This window comes from Physeter macrocephalus, chromosome 11 (assembly GCF_002837175.3).
Source record: "Physeter macrocephalus isolate SW-GA chromosome 11, ASM283717v5, whole genome shotgun sequence".
Lineage (NCBI taxonomy): Eukaryota > Metazoa > Chordata > Mammalia > Artiodactyla > Physeteridae > Physeter > Physeter macrocephalus.
This window is the reverse complement of record NC_041224.1, coordinates 15,241,338-15,259,156: the sequence shown is the minus strand read 5'-3', so window position 1 is coordinate 15,259,156 and position 17,819 is coordinate 15,241,338. Positions and strand designations below refer to the sequence as shown.

General features: G+C 40.8%; 1 protein-coding gene across 29 annotated transcripts in view; it reads left to right on the top strand.

The window, feature by feature from the left end:
• The window catches only part of MYO3A (myosin IIIA), a 206,463-nt gene that overhangs the window by 71,442 nt on the left and 117,202 nt on the right, over window positions 1-17,819 (top strand). The window contains exon 11 of one of the 29 annotated variants that reach the window (XM_028495307.2): window positions 6,912-7,125. The exons of the other annotated variants lie outside the window; for them this stretch is intronic. Within the exon in view, the coding sequence (XP_028351108.1) occupies window positions 6,912-7,017 (106 nt within the window). The 3' untranslated portion in view covers window positions 7,018-7,125. Of the gene's footprint in view, window positions 1-6,911; window positions 7,126-17,819 lie in introns of those variants that run through there. 29 annotated transcript variants of the gene reach the window in all.

The following is a 17,819-nucleotide window of genomic DNA, read 5'->3' as shown; positions in this document are numbered from 1 at the left end:
TTTCTCTGGGTATATGCCCAGGAGTGGGATTGCTGGATCATATGGTAGTTCTATATTTAGTTTTTTTTTTTGTTTTTTTTTTTTGCACAGGCTCTGGATGTGCAGGCTCAGCTGCCATGGCTCACGGGCCCAGCCGCTGTGCGGCATGTGGGATCTTCCCGGACCGGGGCGGTCACATTGCTTACAAATATTTTCTCCCAGTCTGTACCACAAATTTTTTAAATTGCTGTACAACATTCTCTTGCATGACTATTCAATGATTGATTTAAATAACCCCCTATTATTGGGCATTTAGGTTGTTATTAATTATTTTTAATTCTAATAAGTAACACTGTAGTGAGTAGAGTTGTATACAAATCTCTTACTACTTCCGTAAGATAAATTCCTATAGATGGTATTGTTAAGTCGAAGAATAGTCTTTTGTAATTGAAGTTTATTCATGAGAATCCTATTAATTGCATGTCAGGAGCATATCCCTGTTTAGGGAGTTGGGAGAAGTGCGTAGAAAATAGGGCATGGGGATTCCCTGGTGGCGCAGTGGTTGGGAGTCCGCCTGCCGATGCAGGGGACGCGGGTTCGTGTCCCGGTCCGGGAAGATCCCACATGCCGCGGAGCGGCTGGGCCCTTGAGCCATGGCCACTGAGCCTGCGCGTCCGGAGCCTGTGCTCCGCAACTGGAGAGGCCACAACAGTGAGAGGCCCGCGTACCGCAAAAAAAAAAAAAAAAAAAAAAAAATAAGGAAAATAGGGCATGACCTAAAAAGCAGTTATATTTGAATTCCTGTTGTGGTTTAATATATTTAATTCCTATTTCTTTAATGCCTACTATGCGCAGGGCATTGTATTAAGACTTTATATCATGTGATTTTACAACAACCCTGAGGGAAATGTTTTATCATCCTCCATTTTCACAGCAAGAAGAACTGAGTTAATTAGCAGAGGCTAATTAACTTGTACAAAACTGCACAGGTAATGAATGACTTAGCAGGGATTCAAATCCTAATCCCAATGACAAAGCTTTATTCCCATGAATGGCCAATGATCGTGGCCAATTTTGAGTCCTTGCCTAAGTGAGTTTACAGCCTTGCTGGAGAGACCTTCAGTGAGGAAAAATTTAAGTTGTGAGTGGAATAGAGTGCCAGAAAGAAGGAACTGGGCATGTAGTTTCTAGTGAGGAGGTGGTTGGTTTTGGACTCATAATGCCCATCTTTGTATCTTTGTGTGGGTATAGCTCCACAGTCTGCTACAAGCCCATCCTTCCCAAAGCAAATGGACAAACAGCAAGCAAACAAACAAATAAAAAACAGAGATTGAGGTGGTACCAATATTGTATAGGGTGTCCAATGTCAAGAACTGTGAAAGATCTGAGATTTTATCCTACTTGCAAGCTAATAAGTTGACCTGCCAATTTCATGAATGCTGGCAGAAGAGACCCTTGATCAGAGACAGAGGCCTTTATTATGCACAGTTAAGCCCACAGCGTGAATTTTACATTCATGTTGGTTGTCCTTGCCCCATAAGTCCTAGGGGTGATGTGGAATGGCCTTGGTAGATGGTGTATACACAGTGGGTTTGCCTCACAGTTTGGGAACCCTGAGCTTGAGAAACTCTAATCTTTTAAAGGGGTTGCTAGCAAATCTGCCTAAACTTTGCCCTGGAGCAGACTTTATCTTTACTATTCCGGACAGCAAACAAAACTTCCACGTGTCCTGGAGGGAGACACTATCTTTATATATATATTTGTATAGCAAACATGGCAAATATAGTCTAGAACAAAAGCTAATACAAGACATGAAGAAATATGAGAGACTCATGGAGAATTGCCTCCCAACATTCAAGCATTGTAAGAATGGTTGAACTACACAGTATTTAGATTAAAAGCCTGGTGCTCTAAGTTCTAGTGATCAAAAAACATTATTGAAAACCAGTATATATTGGACACTGTGTTAGCCTAAGCTCAATACTTCTGTTTGAGTCACAAAATATATTCTTCTTTATCCAGTTAAGAAGTCAGAATATGCTTTCAATATGAGAACTCAAGTCTTACTCAATTATGGAAAATTTTCAGTCATTATTCCTTTTAATATTGATCCTCTCTCATTCTTTTTATTTTCTGCTCCTAAGAGATAAATATTGGAATGTCCTAATTTACCTTAAATGTTTTATAATTTCTCTTTCATGTTCGTCATCAGTTTATCAATCTCTGCTGCATTTTAGATAATTTCTTCAAAATTGTTTTCCAGTTCACTAATTCTCTCTTAGACTAGGCCTAGTTAGAGCTGTCCTACATACTGATTTTTCATGTCGATATTTCTGTGTTTTTCATTTCTAGAATTTCTCACTGTTTTATTTTTTTAACCATTTATTCTTTCATCATATCTGACTTTTATATCTGGCCATTCATATCTGGCTAATTTCTTTGTCTTTTTTGTGAATGTAATTCTTTCCTTTTTCTCTTGATCTTACACTACTTAGCAGTCATTTTTTGATTTGCATTTTAACAAGATTGAAATGTCCTGATGAACGAGTTCATTTGTTTCCTCAATATGTGGTTTCCTTCTGTGGTTTAGAATTTTAGTTTGCTCTCCCATCTTTATTTTATTTTTTAAAATATTTTATTTATTTTTAAATATTTCTGTATTTTCTTTATTTTTTTGGCTGCGTCAGGTCTTAGTTGTGGCACGTGGTGTCTTCGTTGAGGTGTGCGGGATCTCTCGTTGCAGCCGATGGGCTTCTCTCTAGTCGTGGCGTGCAGATTTTCTCTCTCTAGTTGTGGTGCACGGGCTCCAGGGCACATGGACTCTGTAGTTGTGGTGTGCAGGTTCCAGAGCATGTGGACTCTGTAGTTTGCAGCACACAGGCTCTCTCATTGAGGCGCGTGAGCTCAGTAGTTGTGGCGCGTGGGCTTACTTGCCCCACGGCATGTGGGATCTTAGTTCCCCAACCAGGGATTGAACCCACATCCCCTGCATTGGAAGGTGGTTTCTTTACCACTGGACCACCAGGGAAGTCCCCACTCTCCCATGCTTAATAGGTGATGTTTTGTTTTGTTTCTTCCCCTATTTTGGAGGTTTTGCCTTTGCTGTAATCCAGCTTCAAGTGCCCCCAGTCCCAAGCCTCTCCGTCCAGCATGGCTGAGGATATTGCAGATCTCGTCACTGAGCCAGTATGAAGTAGACCCCATGTCTGTGCCCTGTCCTGCCATCTTAGGTACCTGGTTCCATAAACGGAAGAAGGTGCAGAATTTTTTCGGTCTTCTCTCTCCAGGCAAGGCACACATTCAGTTCCATTCTCTCCACCAAGCACAGGTCAGGGCTTTCGTTCTGCTTCCTTCCCTTCCAGGCCTATTCTGCCTATTTCTAGTCCTGGACTTCGAGTCATCTATGGTTTCTGCTCTCTTAACCCAGTGTGTATCTCATCCATTAGGTCCACTATAATGCTCACCTGGTTTTTGAGAATGTCTTTGTCATTTTAATTCTTTTTAAAAATATTTTAAATTATATTTTTTCTTTCAAAAGTGAATGTTTGGAGGGGGTGGTCCTCTTTCTTTGTAGTAGTATCACCACTCATCCCATTATACCCACCAAAATCTAGGGATTATCTTATCTTTTCTCTCCTACTTTGCGTTTTCAGTCCATAGCAAGGCTAAATTTCTTACAGCCCCACTCAACCCATTACCAATGGTGATGCAGTTCTTGCTACCATAGAAATGATGGACTGAGACAACATTCACGTTGTCTCCATATTAATTGAGGCCATTGTATAAAGCTCTGGATGAGATGTTACACGAGGGTCTGACAGCTGAAGCAGCTGTAGACTCCGTGCTCTGAGTTGTCTGTCTTGGACAGACACTGCCATCAGCTCATGCCTGGATGAGACCTTTTCTCCTAGATTTCACACAGATAATTCTTTGCCTCCTTAATATGACCAAGATACTGAAAAAGGTCTCCCTTTTTAATTTAAAAACAGCATGTAAATAACCATTATACAAAGTAGGAATTTTCAATCCCATAAAAGGAATAAAAATTATGTCCTGTCAGAGTTTGGAAGAAGCCGATAGTACTTCCACTAGCAGGGACAGGAGGGCTTATCCAGGAAGCGGCCTTTAATCTTCACTGCAAGGGAGAAGAGGACTTAATCCTGTGAAAATAGAGTTACCACTGGATGAACATTATTGCTGGAAGGATCAGCCTGAGCAAAATCATGAAAGCAAGGAGATATGCTCACATTTAGTCAAAGCTAGAAGGAGGAAAACTCAGAAACAGGATTGGAGAGACACGCAGAGACCAGACCGCAGAGAGCAGTGAAAGTTAGGCTGAGCAGTTTGGCCTGTGTTCCTGACAGCGCTGCTAGGGTGTAGCCCTAAGTCACCTGTGTCCTGCTGTGCACCATCCTGTCCTTGGTTTAGGTAAACTATGGATACACCAAGAATAATTTTGGATGCATTTTGCTTTTCTCCCATATTTCTTCCTAACTTTAAACTCATTTTTTCGAAAATGGGGAAAGTTGGTCTGTCCCCATTATGTTTAATTATCAAAGCAGTTAGTGGCTGTTGTTTGGATATTTTGAAGTAAGGAACCTATTGACATATATACTTATCTGTATGTTTTTGTGGGATGTTTTAATTGGTGTGTGTGTGTGTGTGTGTGTGTGTGTGTGTGTGTGTGTGTGTGTACGTGCTGGTGGGCACATGTGTATGCATGCTTCTATTCTAAGTACATTTTATTTTGGAAAATTCTAATCTTAATTTGGCCAAAATAAGGGGTGAAGGAGTTGTCCATGTGAAATCCAGGAGAAAAGGTCTCATCAAGGCATGAGCTAGTGGCAGTGTCCAAGATCGATAACTCAGAAAGAGACTGGTGAAACTTGACGTTTTTTGGTATGTGATACTAACCTTTGGAATTAGATTGATGCATATGCTTGGCAGGATAAGTATTTTTTTATTCACAATTCAGTTTTTAAGTTGACTTTCCTATAAATTGAATACAAACTGAGTTCTTTAAATTTCTTGATGGTGGGGAGGGGGTGGTGTTGGAAGCTAGTGTGGAATGAAAACAAGAACTCTCTATTCTAAGTTAAGCCCTGAACAGAACAAACAAGTTACTCTAATAACTTAGCTGTTCTGAGGAATCAAGATGCATATGAATATAGCAACCACTCCTATGACAAACTCCTCAACTGTGGGAACGCATTCTTCATACGAGTTAAAATTTGTGATGTTAGTATGCAGGCTGGATCAGTGAACAACTTGAATTATAAAGTATTAAAAAAAAAAGTTTTACTCTTGAATCCAGATTTAAAAATACTCAATTATCCGATTTAATGGGAATAGGTAAAAGTCATTTGTAATTGAAATGTACTCTTCAGCATTCTTGACTAAAAACAATACCTGCCAACTTAAGAAGAAAAGCAATTTTGTGAAAAATACTGGGTGGCTCAGAGAACTGAGAGGGAGGCAGAGAGGCAGGCTTAGGAGCGAAGGAAGCAGGCTGCCTCAAGTATCCTTTCTTAAGAACTGCCTGCCAAGAGGCTGCCACTGATACCCAGCCCAGCCCTGTAACATTTCCTGCAGCAAAGCAGCACTGGTTTCTTGAAAGCCACAAGCACCTCAAAGTATTTGTAACCTCATCGTGAGCCTTGTGCCCCTCTCTCGACGTTCTGAGTTCCCTACAGGGCCGCTGCTCCCCCAGGCTGAGGTCACAGGCCCGGCTGTCGGTGAAAAACGGAGTGAGAAACACTAGGGGACTCTGTAGTTTGCAGCACACAGGCTCTCTCATTGAGGCGCGTGAGCTCAGTAGTTGTGGCGCGTGGGCTTACTTGCCCCACGGCATGTGGGATCTTAGTGAAACTTGGGAATGTAGTAAGGACCCATCTAGGACCAGGAAATTTAGAAAAGAAATGATCACTTCTCCCACCTCACCTGAAATATTTCCTTATGCCTTTCTTCACCACTTGCCCTTCTGGATAAGCTCCTAAATAAGAGCTAAATAGCATTTAAACATGATCTCCAAGAATTTTATAAGGAATAGATGATTGAATCAGCACTCCCTGGAGAGAAGACCGTTATGAGCATATTTGTTCCTAGGTAGCAATAAATAAAGGAATTCAAATAAACAGGAAGAGGCAGTTGCTCACAAATCTTTTTTTTTTTTTTTTTTTTTACTATACCCTCTCCTTTCCTGAGTTCTTTAATTATTCTCTTGGATAGATAAATTGCGTCATCTCATGGTTAGTTCCAGAAAGCTTCAACCCCTAGCTTCTTGCCTGTTGAGATTGAAGCCTAGTTTAGTTAGGCAAAACATACTTAGGCTAGCGTTTCTTTTCCTCTAAGTATTACACACATTGTTCTACCATCTCTTTGGCAGGGTGTATTGCTGCTGAAGGAGCCAAGGCAGTGAGATTTCTCCCAATGCTCATGACTGGCTGCTTCTGCAGGGTTGTCCATAAGGCTTTCAGTAGTTTCACCCAGCTGTGTCTTCGGGTCAGTCCTTCCGTATCATTTTGCCTGTACCCTGTGGTGTGCGGGAGCTGACTGCCACTGGCTCAGGAGAGCAAATGGTCTTTGTTCTTTTCTTTAGTTTTGTGTGCTCAGACCATACACTGACCACATCTGTGACCTCAGTCATGTATATTCTGCGTCTTGTTGCTTTTCTTTCATGACTTGCCTCCATTTCTTTCCTGAATTCAACTGACTCAGTTTTTATCTGTTGCGTTCTTGTCTCTTCATTAAAGCTTTTGTACCCTCTCCTGAAGATTTTTCTCTCTTAATGAGACATCACGCAAGAGATGTCTTTGAGGGATGGGGACCTTTTCGTCTGGACTTTTCCCATGATTCTTTCTTATGCTGTATGCCCTTCATCTGTCTGTTGCTTATAATCCTTAACTCTTCCTCCTCCTTTTTTTAAACTACAGGTATGTGGTGGTGAATCTCTTCTCAGGTGGGACTGGGAACAGCTATTGTTCTAGCAAAACAGAAGGCGGGCGTGATGGAAGAAGGATTTGGGAAGGCTTCAGCTGAGTTAGGTTGATTCTCTTGAACATCCTCTTGCGCATCTCCCCTCCGTTCTGAACCTTGAAGAAGTCGGTGTACAGGGCCACTAGGTGGTACGAGCGCAAGTAGCAGCATTCACATTGTATCCTCTGTGGCTCACAGCACGAACCCATTCATGACTGTCATTCTCCATCATGATGGAGCACCTGTCTCTTCTCTCACCTTCATCCTGCCTCCCAGAGCATGTGGACTCTGTAGTTTGCAGCACACAGGCTCTCTCATTGAGGCGCGTGAGCTCAGTAGTTGTGGCGCGTGGGCTTACTTGCCCCACGGCATGTGGGATCTTAGTTCCCCAACCAGGGATTGAACCCACATCCCCTGCATTGGAAGGTGGTTTCTTTACCACTGGACCACCAGGGAAGTCCCCACTCTCCCATGCTTAATAGGTGATGTTTTGTTTTGTTTCTTCCCCTATTTTGGAGGTTTTGCCTTTGCTGTAATCCAGCTTCAAGTGCCCCCAGTCCAAAGCCTTTCTGTCCATCATGGGTGAGGATATTGCAGATCTAGTCACTGAGCCAGTATGAAGTAGACCCCATGTCTGTGCCCTGTCTTGCCATCTTAGGTACCTGGTTCCATAAACGGAAGAAGGTGCAGAATTTTTTCGGTCTTCTCTCTCCAGGCAAGGCACACATTCATTTCCATTCTCTCCACCAAGCACAGGTCAGGGCTTTCGTTCTGCTTCCTTCCCTTCCAGGCCTATTCTGCCTATTTCTAGTCCTGGACTTCGAGTCATCTATGGTTTCTGCTCTCTTAACCCAGTGTGTATCTCATCCATTAGGTCCACTATAATGCTCACCTGGTTTTTGAGAATGTCTTTGTCATTTTAATTCTTTTTAAAAATATTTTAAATTATATTTTTTCTTTCAAAAGTGAATGTTTGGAGGGGGTGGAAGTGGAGCTGGAATCATGAACCCACAGCCCCGTTTGACCACAGATCTGTGACCTTATAGGAGGGGGAAGGAAAATGCTCTCAGCATTTTTACACTAGTCCCAAAGTGTGAGACATACTCAGGGAAGTGAAAAGAGGGTCTGGAATGCTGCTGGCACCACCTTAGGCGAAAATAACACTCTTCAAGATCATGCAAAATTATTTGATTTGTCATAGATCCTAACGTCGATAAAATTGATCCAAAACCCGACTATACTAAATCAATATACCTAAATCTAAGCTGACGTTTTTTGGTATGTGATACTAACCTTTGGAATTAGATTGATGCATATGCTTGGCAGGATAAGTATTTTTTTATTCACAATTCAGTTTTTAAGTTGACTTTCCTATAAATTGAATACAAACTGAGTTCTTTAAATTTCTTGATGGTGGGGAGGGGGTGGTGTTGGAAGCTAGTGTGGAATGAAAACAAGAACTCTCTATTCTAAGTTAAGCCCTGAACAGAACAAACAAGTTACTCTAATAACTTAGCTGTTCTGAGGAATCAAGATGCATATGAATATAGCAACCACTCCTATGACAAACTCCTCAACTGTGGGAACGCATTCTTCATACGAGTTAAAATTTGTGATGTTAGTATGCAGGCTGGATCAGTGAACAACTTGAATTATAAAGTATTAAAAAAAAAAGTTTTACTCTTGAATCCGGATTTTAAAATACTCAATTATCCGATTTAATGGGAATAGGTAAAAGTCATTTGTAATTGAAATGTACTCTTCAGCATTCTTGACTAAAAACAATACCTGCCAACTTAAGAAGAAAAGCAATTTTGTGAAAAATACTGGGTGGCTCAGAGAACTGAGAGGGAGGCAGAGAGGCAGGCTTAGGAGCGAAGGAAGCAGGCTGCCTCAAGTATCCTTTCTTAAGAACTGCCTGCCAAGAGGCTGCCACTGATACCCAGCCCAGCCCTGTAACATTTCCTGCAGCAAAGCAGCACTGGTTTCTTGAAAGCCACAAGCACCTCAAAGTATTTGTAACCTCATCGTGAGCCTTGTGCCCCTCTCTCGACGTTCTGAGTTCCCTACAGGGCCGCTGCTCCCCCAGGCTGAGGTCACAGGCCCGGCTGTCGGTGAAAAACGGAGTGAGAAACACTAGGTCCTCCCTCACTTCCGGTTTCCAGGTGAGAGGCAGAGTCCTTCCTCACAGCATTTCAGAAGGAATTTCCCCCCCCAACAGAGGAAAGGTGTTTTTAGCTGCTGAAGCAGTGAATACCCATTATGTGGAATATGCCAACAGGATCCTAAAATTCTTTTATATACCTTGAACATTTACCTACACATATTATTTAAGTAATGATTTGAGTACCTTGTAAACAAAGGAGAAACCTAGCCCAGTATCTACTCGAATGATAATAAATTCCCAATTAAAATTCCTTTTAATGGGGAGTTCCCTGGCGGTCCAGTGGTTAGGACTCAGCGCTTTCACTGCTTTGGGCCTGGCTTCAGTCCCTGGTCGGGGAACTGAGATCCTGCAAGCCACATGGCATGGCCATAAATCAGTAAGTAAATAAATAAATAAAATTTCTTTTTATGGTAGTTATACTGTATATTAACGTTATCTTTTAAAATTTTTCGTGTTTTATATATATACAAAGCAAAATAACTTGATACCCTTAATATTCCTAGTGGTGATTATCTTTGATACATATAAATTATGTTTTACATGTAATTTTATAGAAGCAAAAAGGAATATTTATAAGAATTTAGTAACTCAAACAGTTATTTCTTGGGCCAAAAATAATGGCTGTATTTGTGGTCCTGCTCTAATCATCCCACTTGTCCCAGCAAATATGATTTTCAAACCAGGATATAAAGCATATTTGAGACATAGCTCAAAGGATTAACAGATGAAAGACAAAATTTAAAAATTGTCTAACCATTCAGTGCTAAAAGTGCCTGGTTCAAGCTGTCAATTCTTTATTTAGGTGTGGGACTTTATGTAATATACATTCACTAGAATAGGATTTTGATTTTACGAAAAAAAAAAATGAAAGAAGGAAGCAGAAAAATCATTAGGAAGTAATAATAGGGTTCTTTCAGTGCGATACAGTGCAAAACCCCATATTACTTTCTATTTTCTGGGCAAGATAATTTTCCTCTAATGGCTGTGACTATGTCATGGTGAGAATTATTCACCCTTTGGAATGTTTACTCCTTCATACACAGGACTTCTCGAAAGCTATCCTGGCTGCTTTCATAATAACTCCTTTTAATTCCCATCTCCACATGAGTATTTCAAAGTCGCTTGCTTCAAACTCAACCTGTCCAAAATGGAACTTAATGCTGTCCCACCCCCAATTAGTTCTTTGTCCTCTTTCTTTGTAGTAGTATCACCACTCATCCCATTATACCCACCAAAATCTAGGGATTATCTTATCTTTTCTCTCCTACTTTGCGTTTTCAGTCCATAGCAAGGCTAAATTTCTTACAGCCCCACTCAACCCATTACCAACGGTGATGCAGTTCTTGCTACCATAGAAATGATGGACTGAGACAACATTCACGTTGTCTCCGTATTAATTGAGGCCATTGTATAAAGCTCTGGATGAGATGTTACACGAGGGTCTGACAGCTGAAGCAGCTGTAGACTCCGTGCTCTGAGTTGTCTGTCTTGGACAGACACTGCCATCAGCTCATGCCTGGATGAGACCTTTTCTCCTAGATTTCACACAGATAATTCTTTGCCTCCTTATTTTGACCAAGATACTGAAAAAGGTCTCCCTTTTTAATTTAAAAACAGCATGTAAATAACCATTATACAAAGTAGGAATTTTCAGTCCCATAAAAGGAATAAAAATTATGTCCTGTGAGAGTTTGGAAGAAGCCGACAGTACTTCCACTAGCAGGGACAGGAGGGCTTATCCAGGAAGCGGCCTTTAATCTTCACTGCAAGGGAGAAGAGGACTTAATCCTGTGAAAATAGAGTTACCACTGGATGAACATTATTGCTGGAAGGACCAGCCTGAGCAAAATCATGAAAGCAAGGAGATATGCTCACATTTAGTCAAAGCTAGAAGGAGGAAAACTCAGAAACAGGATTGGAGAGACACGCAGAGACCAGACCGCAGAGAGCAGTGAAAGTTAGGCTGAGCAGTTTGGCCTGTGTTCCTGACAGCGCTGCTAGGGTGTAGCCCTAAGTCACCTGTGTCCTGCTGTGCACCATCCTGTCCTTGGTTTAGGTAAACTATGGATACACCAAGAATAATTTTGGATGCATTTTGCTTTTCTCCCATATTTCTTCCTAACTTTAAACTCATTTTTTCGAAAATGGGGAAAGTTGGTCTGTCCCCATTATGTTTAATTATCAAAGCAGTTAGTGGCTGTTGTTTGGATATTTTGAAGTAAGGAACCTATTGACATATATACTTATCTGTATGTTTTTGTGGGATGTTTTAATTGGTGTGTGTGTGTGTGTGTGTGTGTGTGTGTGTGTGTGTGTGTGTGTACGTGCTGGTGGGCACATGTGTATGCATGCTTCTATTCTAAGTACATTTTATTTTGGAAAATTCTAATCTTAATTTGGCCAAAATAAGGGGTGAAGGAGTTGTCCATGTGAAATCCAGGAGAAAAGGTCTCATCAAGGCATGAGCTAGTGGCAGTGTCCAAGATCGATAACTCAGAAAGAGACTGGTGAAACTCTGGGAATGTAGTAAGGACCCATCTAGGACCAGGAAATTTAGAAAAGAAATGATCACTTCTCCCTCCTCACCTGAAATATTTCCTTATGCCTTTCTTCACCACTTGCCCTTCTGGATAAGCTCCTAAATAAGAGCTAAATAGCATTTAAACATGATCTCCAAGAATTTTATAAGGAATAGATGATTGAATCAGCACTCCCTGGAGAGAAGACCGTTATGAGCATATTTGTTCCTAGGTAGCAATAAATAAAGGAATTCAAATAAACAGGAAGAGGCAGTTGCTCACAAATCTTTTTTTTTTTTTTTTTTTTTTTACTATACCCTCTCCTTTCCTGAGTTCTTTAATTATTCTCTTGGATAGATAAATTGCGTCATCTCATGGTTATTTCCAGAAAGCTTCAACCCCTAGCTTCTTGCCTGTTGAGATTGAAGCCTAGTTTAGTTAGGCAAAACATACTTAGGCTAGCGTTTCTTTTCCTCTAAGTATTACACACATTGTTCTACCATCTCTTTGGCAGGGTGTATTGCTGCTGAAGGAGCCAAGGCAGTGAGATTTCTCCCAATGCTCATGACTGGCTGCTTCTGCAGGGTTGTCCATAAGGCTTTCAGTAGTTTCACCCAGCTGTGTCTTCGGGTCAGTCCTTCCGTATCATTTTGCCTGTACCCTGTGGTGTGCGGGAGCTGACTGCCACTGGCTCAGGAGAGCAAATGGTCTTTGTTCTTTTCTTTAGTTTTGTGTGCTCAGACCATACACTGACCACATCTGTGACCTCAGTCATGTATATTCTGCGTCTTGTTGCTTTTCTTTCATGACTTGCCTCCATTTCTTTCCTGAATTCAACTGACTCAGTTTTTATCTGTTGCGTTCTTGTCTCTTCATTAAAGCTTTTGTACCCTCTCCTGAAGATTTTTCTCTCTTAATGAGACATCACGTAAGAGATGTCTTTGAGGGATGGGGACCTTTTCGTCTGGACTTTTCCCATGATTCTTTCTTATGCTGTATGCCCTTCATCTGTCTGTTGCTTATAATCCTTAACTCTTCCTCCTCCTTTTTTTAAACTACAGGTATGTGGTGGTGAATCTCTTCTCAGGTGGGACTGGGAACAGCTATTGTTCTAGCAAAACAGAAGGCGGGCGTGATGGAAGAAGGATTTGGGAAGGCTTCAGCTGAGTTAGGTTGATTCTCTTGAACATCCTCTTGCGCATCTCCCCTCCGTTCTGAACCTTGAAGAAGTCGGTGTACAGGGCCACTAGGTGGTACGAGCGCAAGTAGCAGCATTCACATTGTATCCTCTGTGGCTCACAGCACGAACCCATTCATGACTGTCATTCTCCATCATGATGGAGCACCTGTCTCTTCTCTCACCTTCATCCTGCCTCCCTCTGGCCACTGGCCACTCCTCTGCTGGACAGGTATGTGATAGGTCACTGTCCCGTGGTCTTCTCCACCCCGTTGCTCTTTTGCATGTTGACCTGGGTCTCATCAGGACCCTTTCCCACTTCCGGCACGGCCCACGCATGCCCCCAGAACTGATAGCTCCAGGCAAGGGCTCATGGATAGGCTTCTCAGGGCTGTGCACTTTTTTTTCTAAGTGTCTGTAGTTACTGACTGAAGTGTAAATAATTATGTGTTGGTTCTCAGCTTCCGCTCTCATTTCAACACAAATTTCACAGTATTTGACAGTTGTGCTTTATAGATTGTGGTTTGGGACTGTGGCCATTTCTGTTTCTCATAAAGGAGACTTTTCTCAACTTTCCATTCTTTTTGTTGTTTTGTGAGTCTTAAGGGAAGGGAACGATTACTTTACCCTGTGATCTTTAACTTGAAGTAACTCTCACCCACTTTCTGAGTAAAATAGGACAGGGTATGATGGATTAGAGAGAGTCACAATTTTTCGACAATTCTTGCATGAGGAGTTGGAGTCTGTGTTGCCTGCCCTTGAACCTGCCATTTTTTGTGACTTCCTTGGTCACAGGAAGATAGCAGAAGGAATGCTATGACATGTTTGAGCCTAGGCTTGCTGAGGAACACTGAGGAAGCCCAGGCTGGCCGGCAAGGACTCCATGTGCTGAGGGGGGCAGCAAGGGTTCCCAAAGTGACCAACGGGTGTCAACCACTGATATCCAGCTGAACAAGAGCTGAGTCACAGTGGTGTCTGGCTGAAGCAGACTTGTCCACGAACACTTGTGAGACATAGTGATGGGGACTTTCTAGGCCACACGAGTCCTACATTAGCACGTGCAGTCAGTGAGCAGAAACATTTGGTTGCTAGTGTTAATGACGCCTACTGTAGCCGTGAGGGGAGTGCGACAGGCCGCACTGTGCAGCTCCAGGAGACGCGGTTCATTTCGTCTTCCGTGTGAATGCTTTCACCCCCAAGCATGGAGGCACAACAAGAATGATGCCCTAGAGTTGCACCACGTGGATTGTGGATCAGGAACCTGGGAAGATTCTGAATACATTTTGTTTTGTAACCCCCAATAGATTCCCATCTGTGATACTAGCTATGTATATGGGATGTCAGCACAAATAAAGAATTGGATAGAAGGCTGTCCCTGGTTCATTGTTTATTATCTAGGTCCTAATTTAGTTTGAAAAATTTTGTCCTCCTGAGGACTTTCACATAAAAATGCTTTCAGCAAATCTGTATGAGGATGAAATCCTGTGATGCTTCTCTAAAGTTCACGTGGGTTAATTTATTAGTCATTTCTTTAGTCTTTTCAACATCTTTCAATGGAAGATTGTTCTTCATTAGTATTTAATATTGAAATATGCTGATTCCTTAGAGAGAAATCTAAATTTTATCAGATATTAGGATCACTTTACAAATTCTGAAAGCTTATATCAGATTTGCAAATTCCTGCAATGTTTCCAGTGATGTTCTAGAAATCATTAATTACTTGAATTATGGCATTACCCATTTTTAGCTATTTTAAACTGACTCAAATCCTTACTTGTTCTTAAAATATTGTATCTGTACGTATATTTCTTACAATTTTATAATTATCGTATTTAAAGAGGCTCCTGAAAGTGATCACATTTGATTTCATGGCATAAAATGCTGAGAATACAACAAGTATATGCACTTAAATAGAGCAAAATATAACATTTTTCTAAAAAGAACAAAGTTTCCTGAAAAATTCTGGATGTATACCCTTTGTATACCCTTTGGCCTTTCTCGTAAAGGCATTAGTCTTTAAAAAAAATTTATTCTAGAGGGAAAAAAATTAAAACCTAAGGGATTATCAAGAGCCTTGACCTGCATTTAAAGGTTGCAAGAAATACTGCAGTATTCCTTCTCTCTTTCTTTTCTTTCAAATTAGCAATAGCCTAGGATTTGACTGCATCCGTTTTTGGTATTATTACTATAAAGAAAAGACACATTTTTATAGGGTTAAATTTACTGTTGAATTCTGCAGTGCCTCACAGGAGGCAGGACACTGAATAAAGATGATACTGATTTTTTTGCAGTAAAGTGAGATGCACAGATTGAGTAGACGGCAGAGCGACTGTTTTCTCCGAGTGCCTTCACATTGTTAGTCCTCTAAATACATTTTTGCTCTCATGTCAAAGGCCTTAGTAATAAGTATATTGAGAGTAACTTCCTGGACAAATTTTGCTTTAAAGTAGCTAAATCTTTTAACCATCTCTTTGTTGGGGAAAAGGAGAGAAATATTTTTTGAAGATAGTAGTCAAGGTTTAGAGCAGAATATTTCAGCCTTTGAGTAGAATTCAAAATGACATGCCCCTCATTCCTTACTGCCAGGCATGTAAAGGTTTATCTCTGGCTGTTCAGCTGCCCTAATCTTGTTTGCTTCCCCGTTTAGTTTTGTAATCTCTGCAAAAAAAAAAAAAAAAAAAAAAAAAAAGATTATGGTTCACTTTGAAGTTAGATGTTTATGCATTTATTTAAATACAGCTGGGGTTTTTTTTAAGTGAAAAATCTGACATCACAATCCCCAGTGTTTTATCACAAAGAAGGAAAGAAAGGGAAATAAATAAATAGCTACCTATGGCAATTCCAGTCTTGGGATTGGAAATTGAAATAGAATACTATGACTTCATGGTTGATTCTCATATAGATCTGACTGTACCACAAGGTCCCCTCAAAAAATAATATATATCTATTAAATACACGTAAAATACAAATACACACACACACACACACACACACACAAATAATGACTGTATTTGTGGTGCTGCTCTAATCATCCCACTTGTCCCAGCAAATATGATTTTCAAACCAGGATATAAAGCATATTTGAGACATAGCTCAAAGGATTAACAGATGAAAGACAAAATTTAAAAATTGTCTAACCATTCAGTGCTAAAAGTGCCTGGTTCAAGCTGTCAATTCTTTATTTAGGTGTGGGACTTTATGTAATATACATTCACTAGAATAGGATTTTGATTTTACGAAAATCAGTGCTAAAAGTGCCTGGTTCAAGCTGTCAATTCTTTATTTAGGTGTGGGACTTTACGTAATATACATTCACTAGAATGGGATTTTGATTTTACAAAAAAAAAAAAAATGAAAGAAGGAAGCAGAAAAATCAATAGGAAGTAATAATAGGGTTCTTTCAGTGCGATACAGTGCAAAACCCCATATTACTTTCTATTTTCTGGGCAAGATAATTTTCCTCTAATGGCTGTGACTATGTCATGGTGAGAATTATTCACCCTTCGGAATGTTTACTCCTTCATTCACAGGACTTCTCGAAAGCTATCCTGGCTGCTCTCATAATAACTCCTTTTAATTCCCATCTCCACATGAGTATTTCAAAGTCGCTTGCTTCAAACTCAACCTGTCCGAAATGGAACTTAATGCTGTCCCACCCCCAATTAGTTTTTTGTCCCCTTTCTTTGTAGTAGTATCACCACTCATCCCATTATACCCACCAAAATCTAGGGATTATCTTATCTTTTCTCTCCTACTTTGCGTTTTCAGTCCATAGCAAGGCTAAATTTCTTACAGCCCCACTCAACCCATTACCAATGGTGATGCAGTTCTTGCTACCATAGAAATGATGGACTGAGACAACATTCACGTTGTCTCCATATTAATTGAGGCCATTGTATAAAGCTCTGGATGAGATGTTACACGAGGGTCTGACAGCTGAAGCAGCTGTAGACTCCGTGCTCTGAGTTGTCTGTCTTGGACAGACACTGCCATCAGCTCATGCCTGGATGAGACCTTTTCTCCTAGATTTCACACAGATAATTCTTTGCCTCCTTATTTTGACCAAGATACTGAAAAAGGTCTCCCTTTTTAATTTAAAAACAGCATGTAAATAACCATTATACAAAGTAGGAATTTTCAGTCCCATAAAAGGAATAAAAATTATGTCCTGTGAGAGTTTGGAAGAAGCCGACAGTACTTCCACTAGCAGGGACAGGAGGGCTTATCCAGGAAGCGGCCTTTAATCTTCACTGCAAGGGAGAAGAGGACTTAATCCTGTGAAAATAGAGTTACCACTGGATGAACATTATTGCTGGAAGGACCAGCCTGAGCAAAATCATGAAAGCAAGGAGATATGCTCACATTTAGTCAAAGCTAGAAGGAGGAAAACTCAGAAACAGGATTGGAGAGACACGCAGAGACCAGACCGCAGAGAGCAGTGAAAGTTAGGCTGAGCAGTTTGGCCTGTGTTCCTGACAGCGCTGCTAGGGTGTAGCCCTAAGTCACCTGTGTCCTGCTGTGCACCATCCTGTCCTTGGTTTAGGTAAACTATGGATACACCAAGAATAATTTTGGATGCATTTTGCTTTTCTCCCATATTTCTTCCTAACTTTAAACTCATTTTTTCGAAAATGGGGAAAGTTGGTCTGTCCCCATTATGTTTAATTATCAAAGCAGTTAGTGGCTGTTGTTTGGATATTTTGAAGTAAGGAACCTATTGACATATATACTTATCTGTATGTTTTTGTGGGATGTTTTAATTGGTGTGTGTGTGTGTGTGTGTGTGTGTGTGTGTGTGTGTGTGTGTGTACGTGCTGGTGGGCACATGTGTATGCATGCTTCTATTCTAAGTACATTTTATTTTGGAAAATTCTAATCTTAATTTGGCCAAAATAAGGGGTGAAGGAGTTGTCCATGTGAAATCCAGGAGAAAAGGTCTCATCAAGGCATGAGCTAGTGGCAGTGTCCAAGATCGATAACTCAGAAAGAGACTGGTGAAACT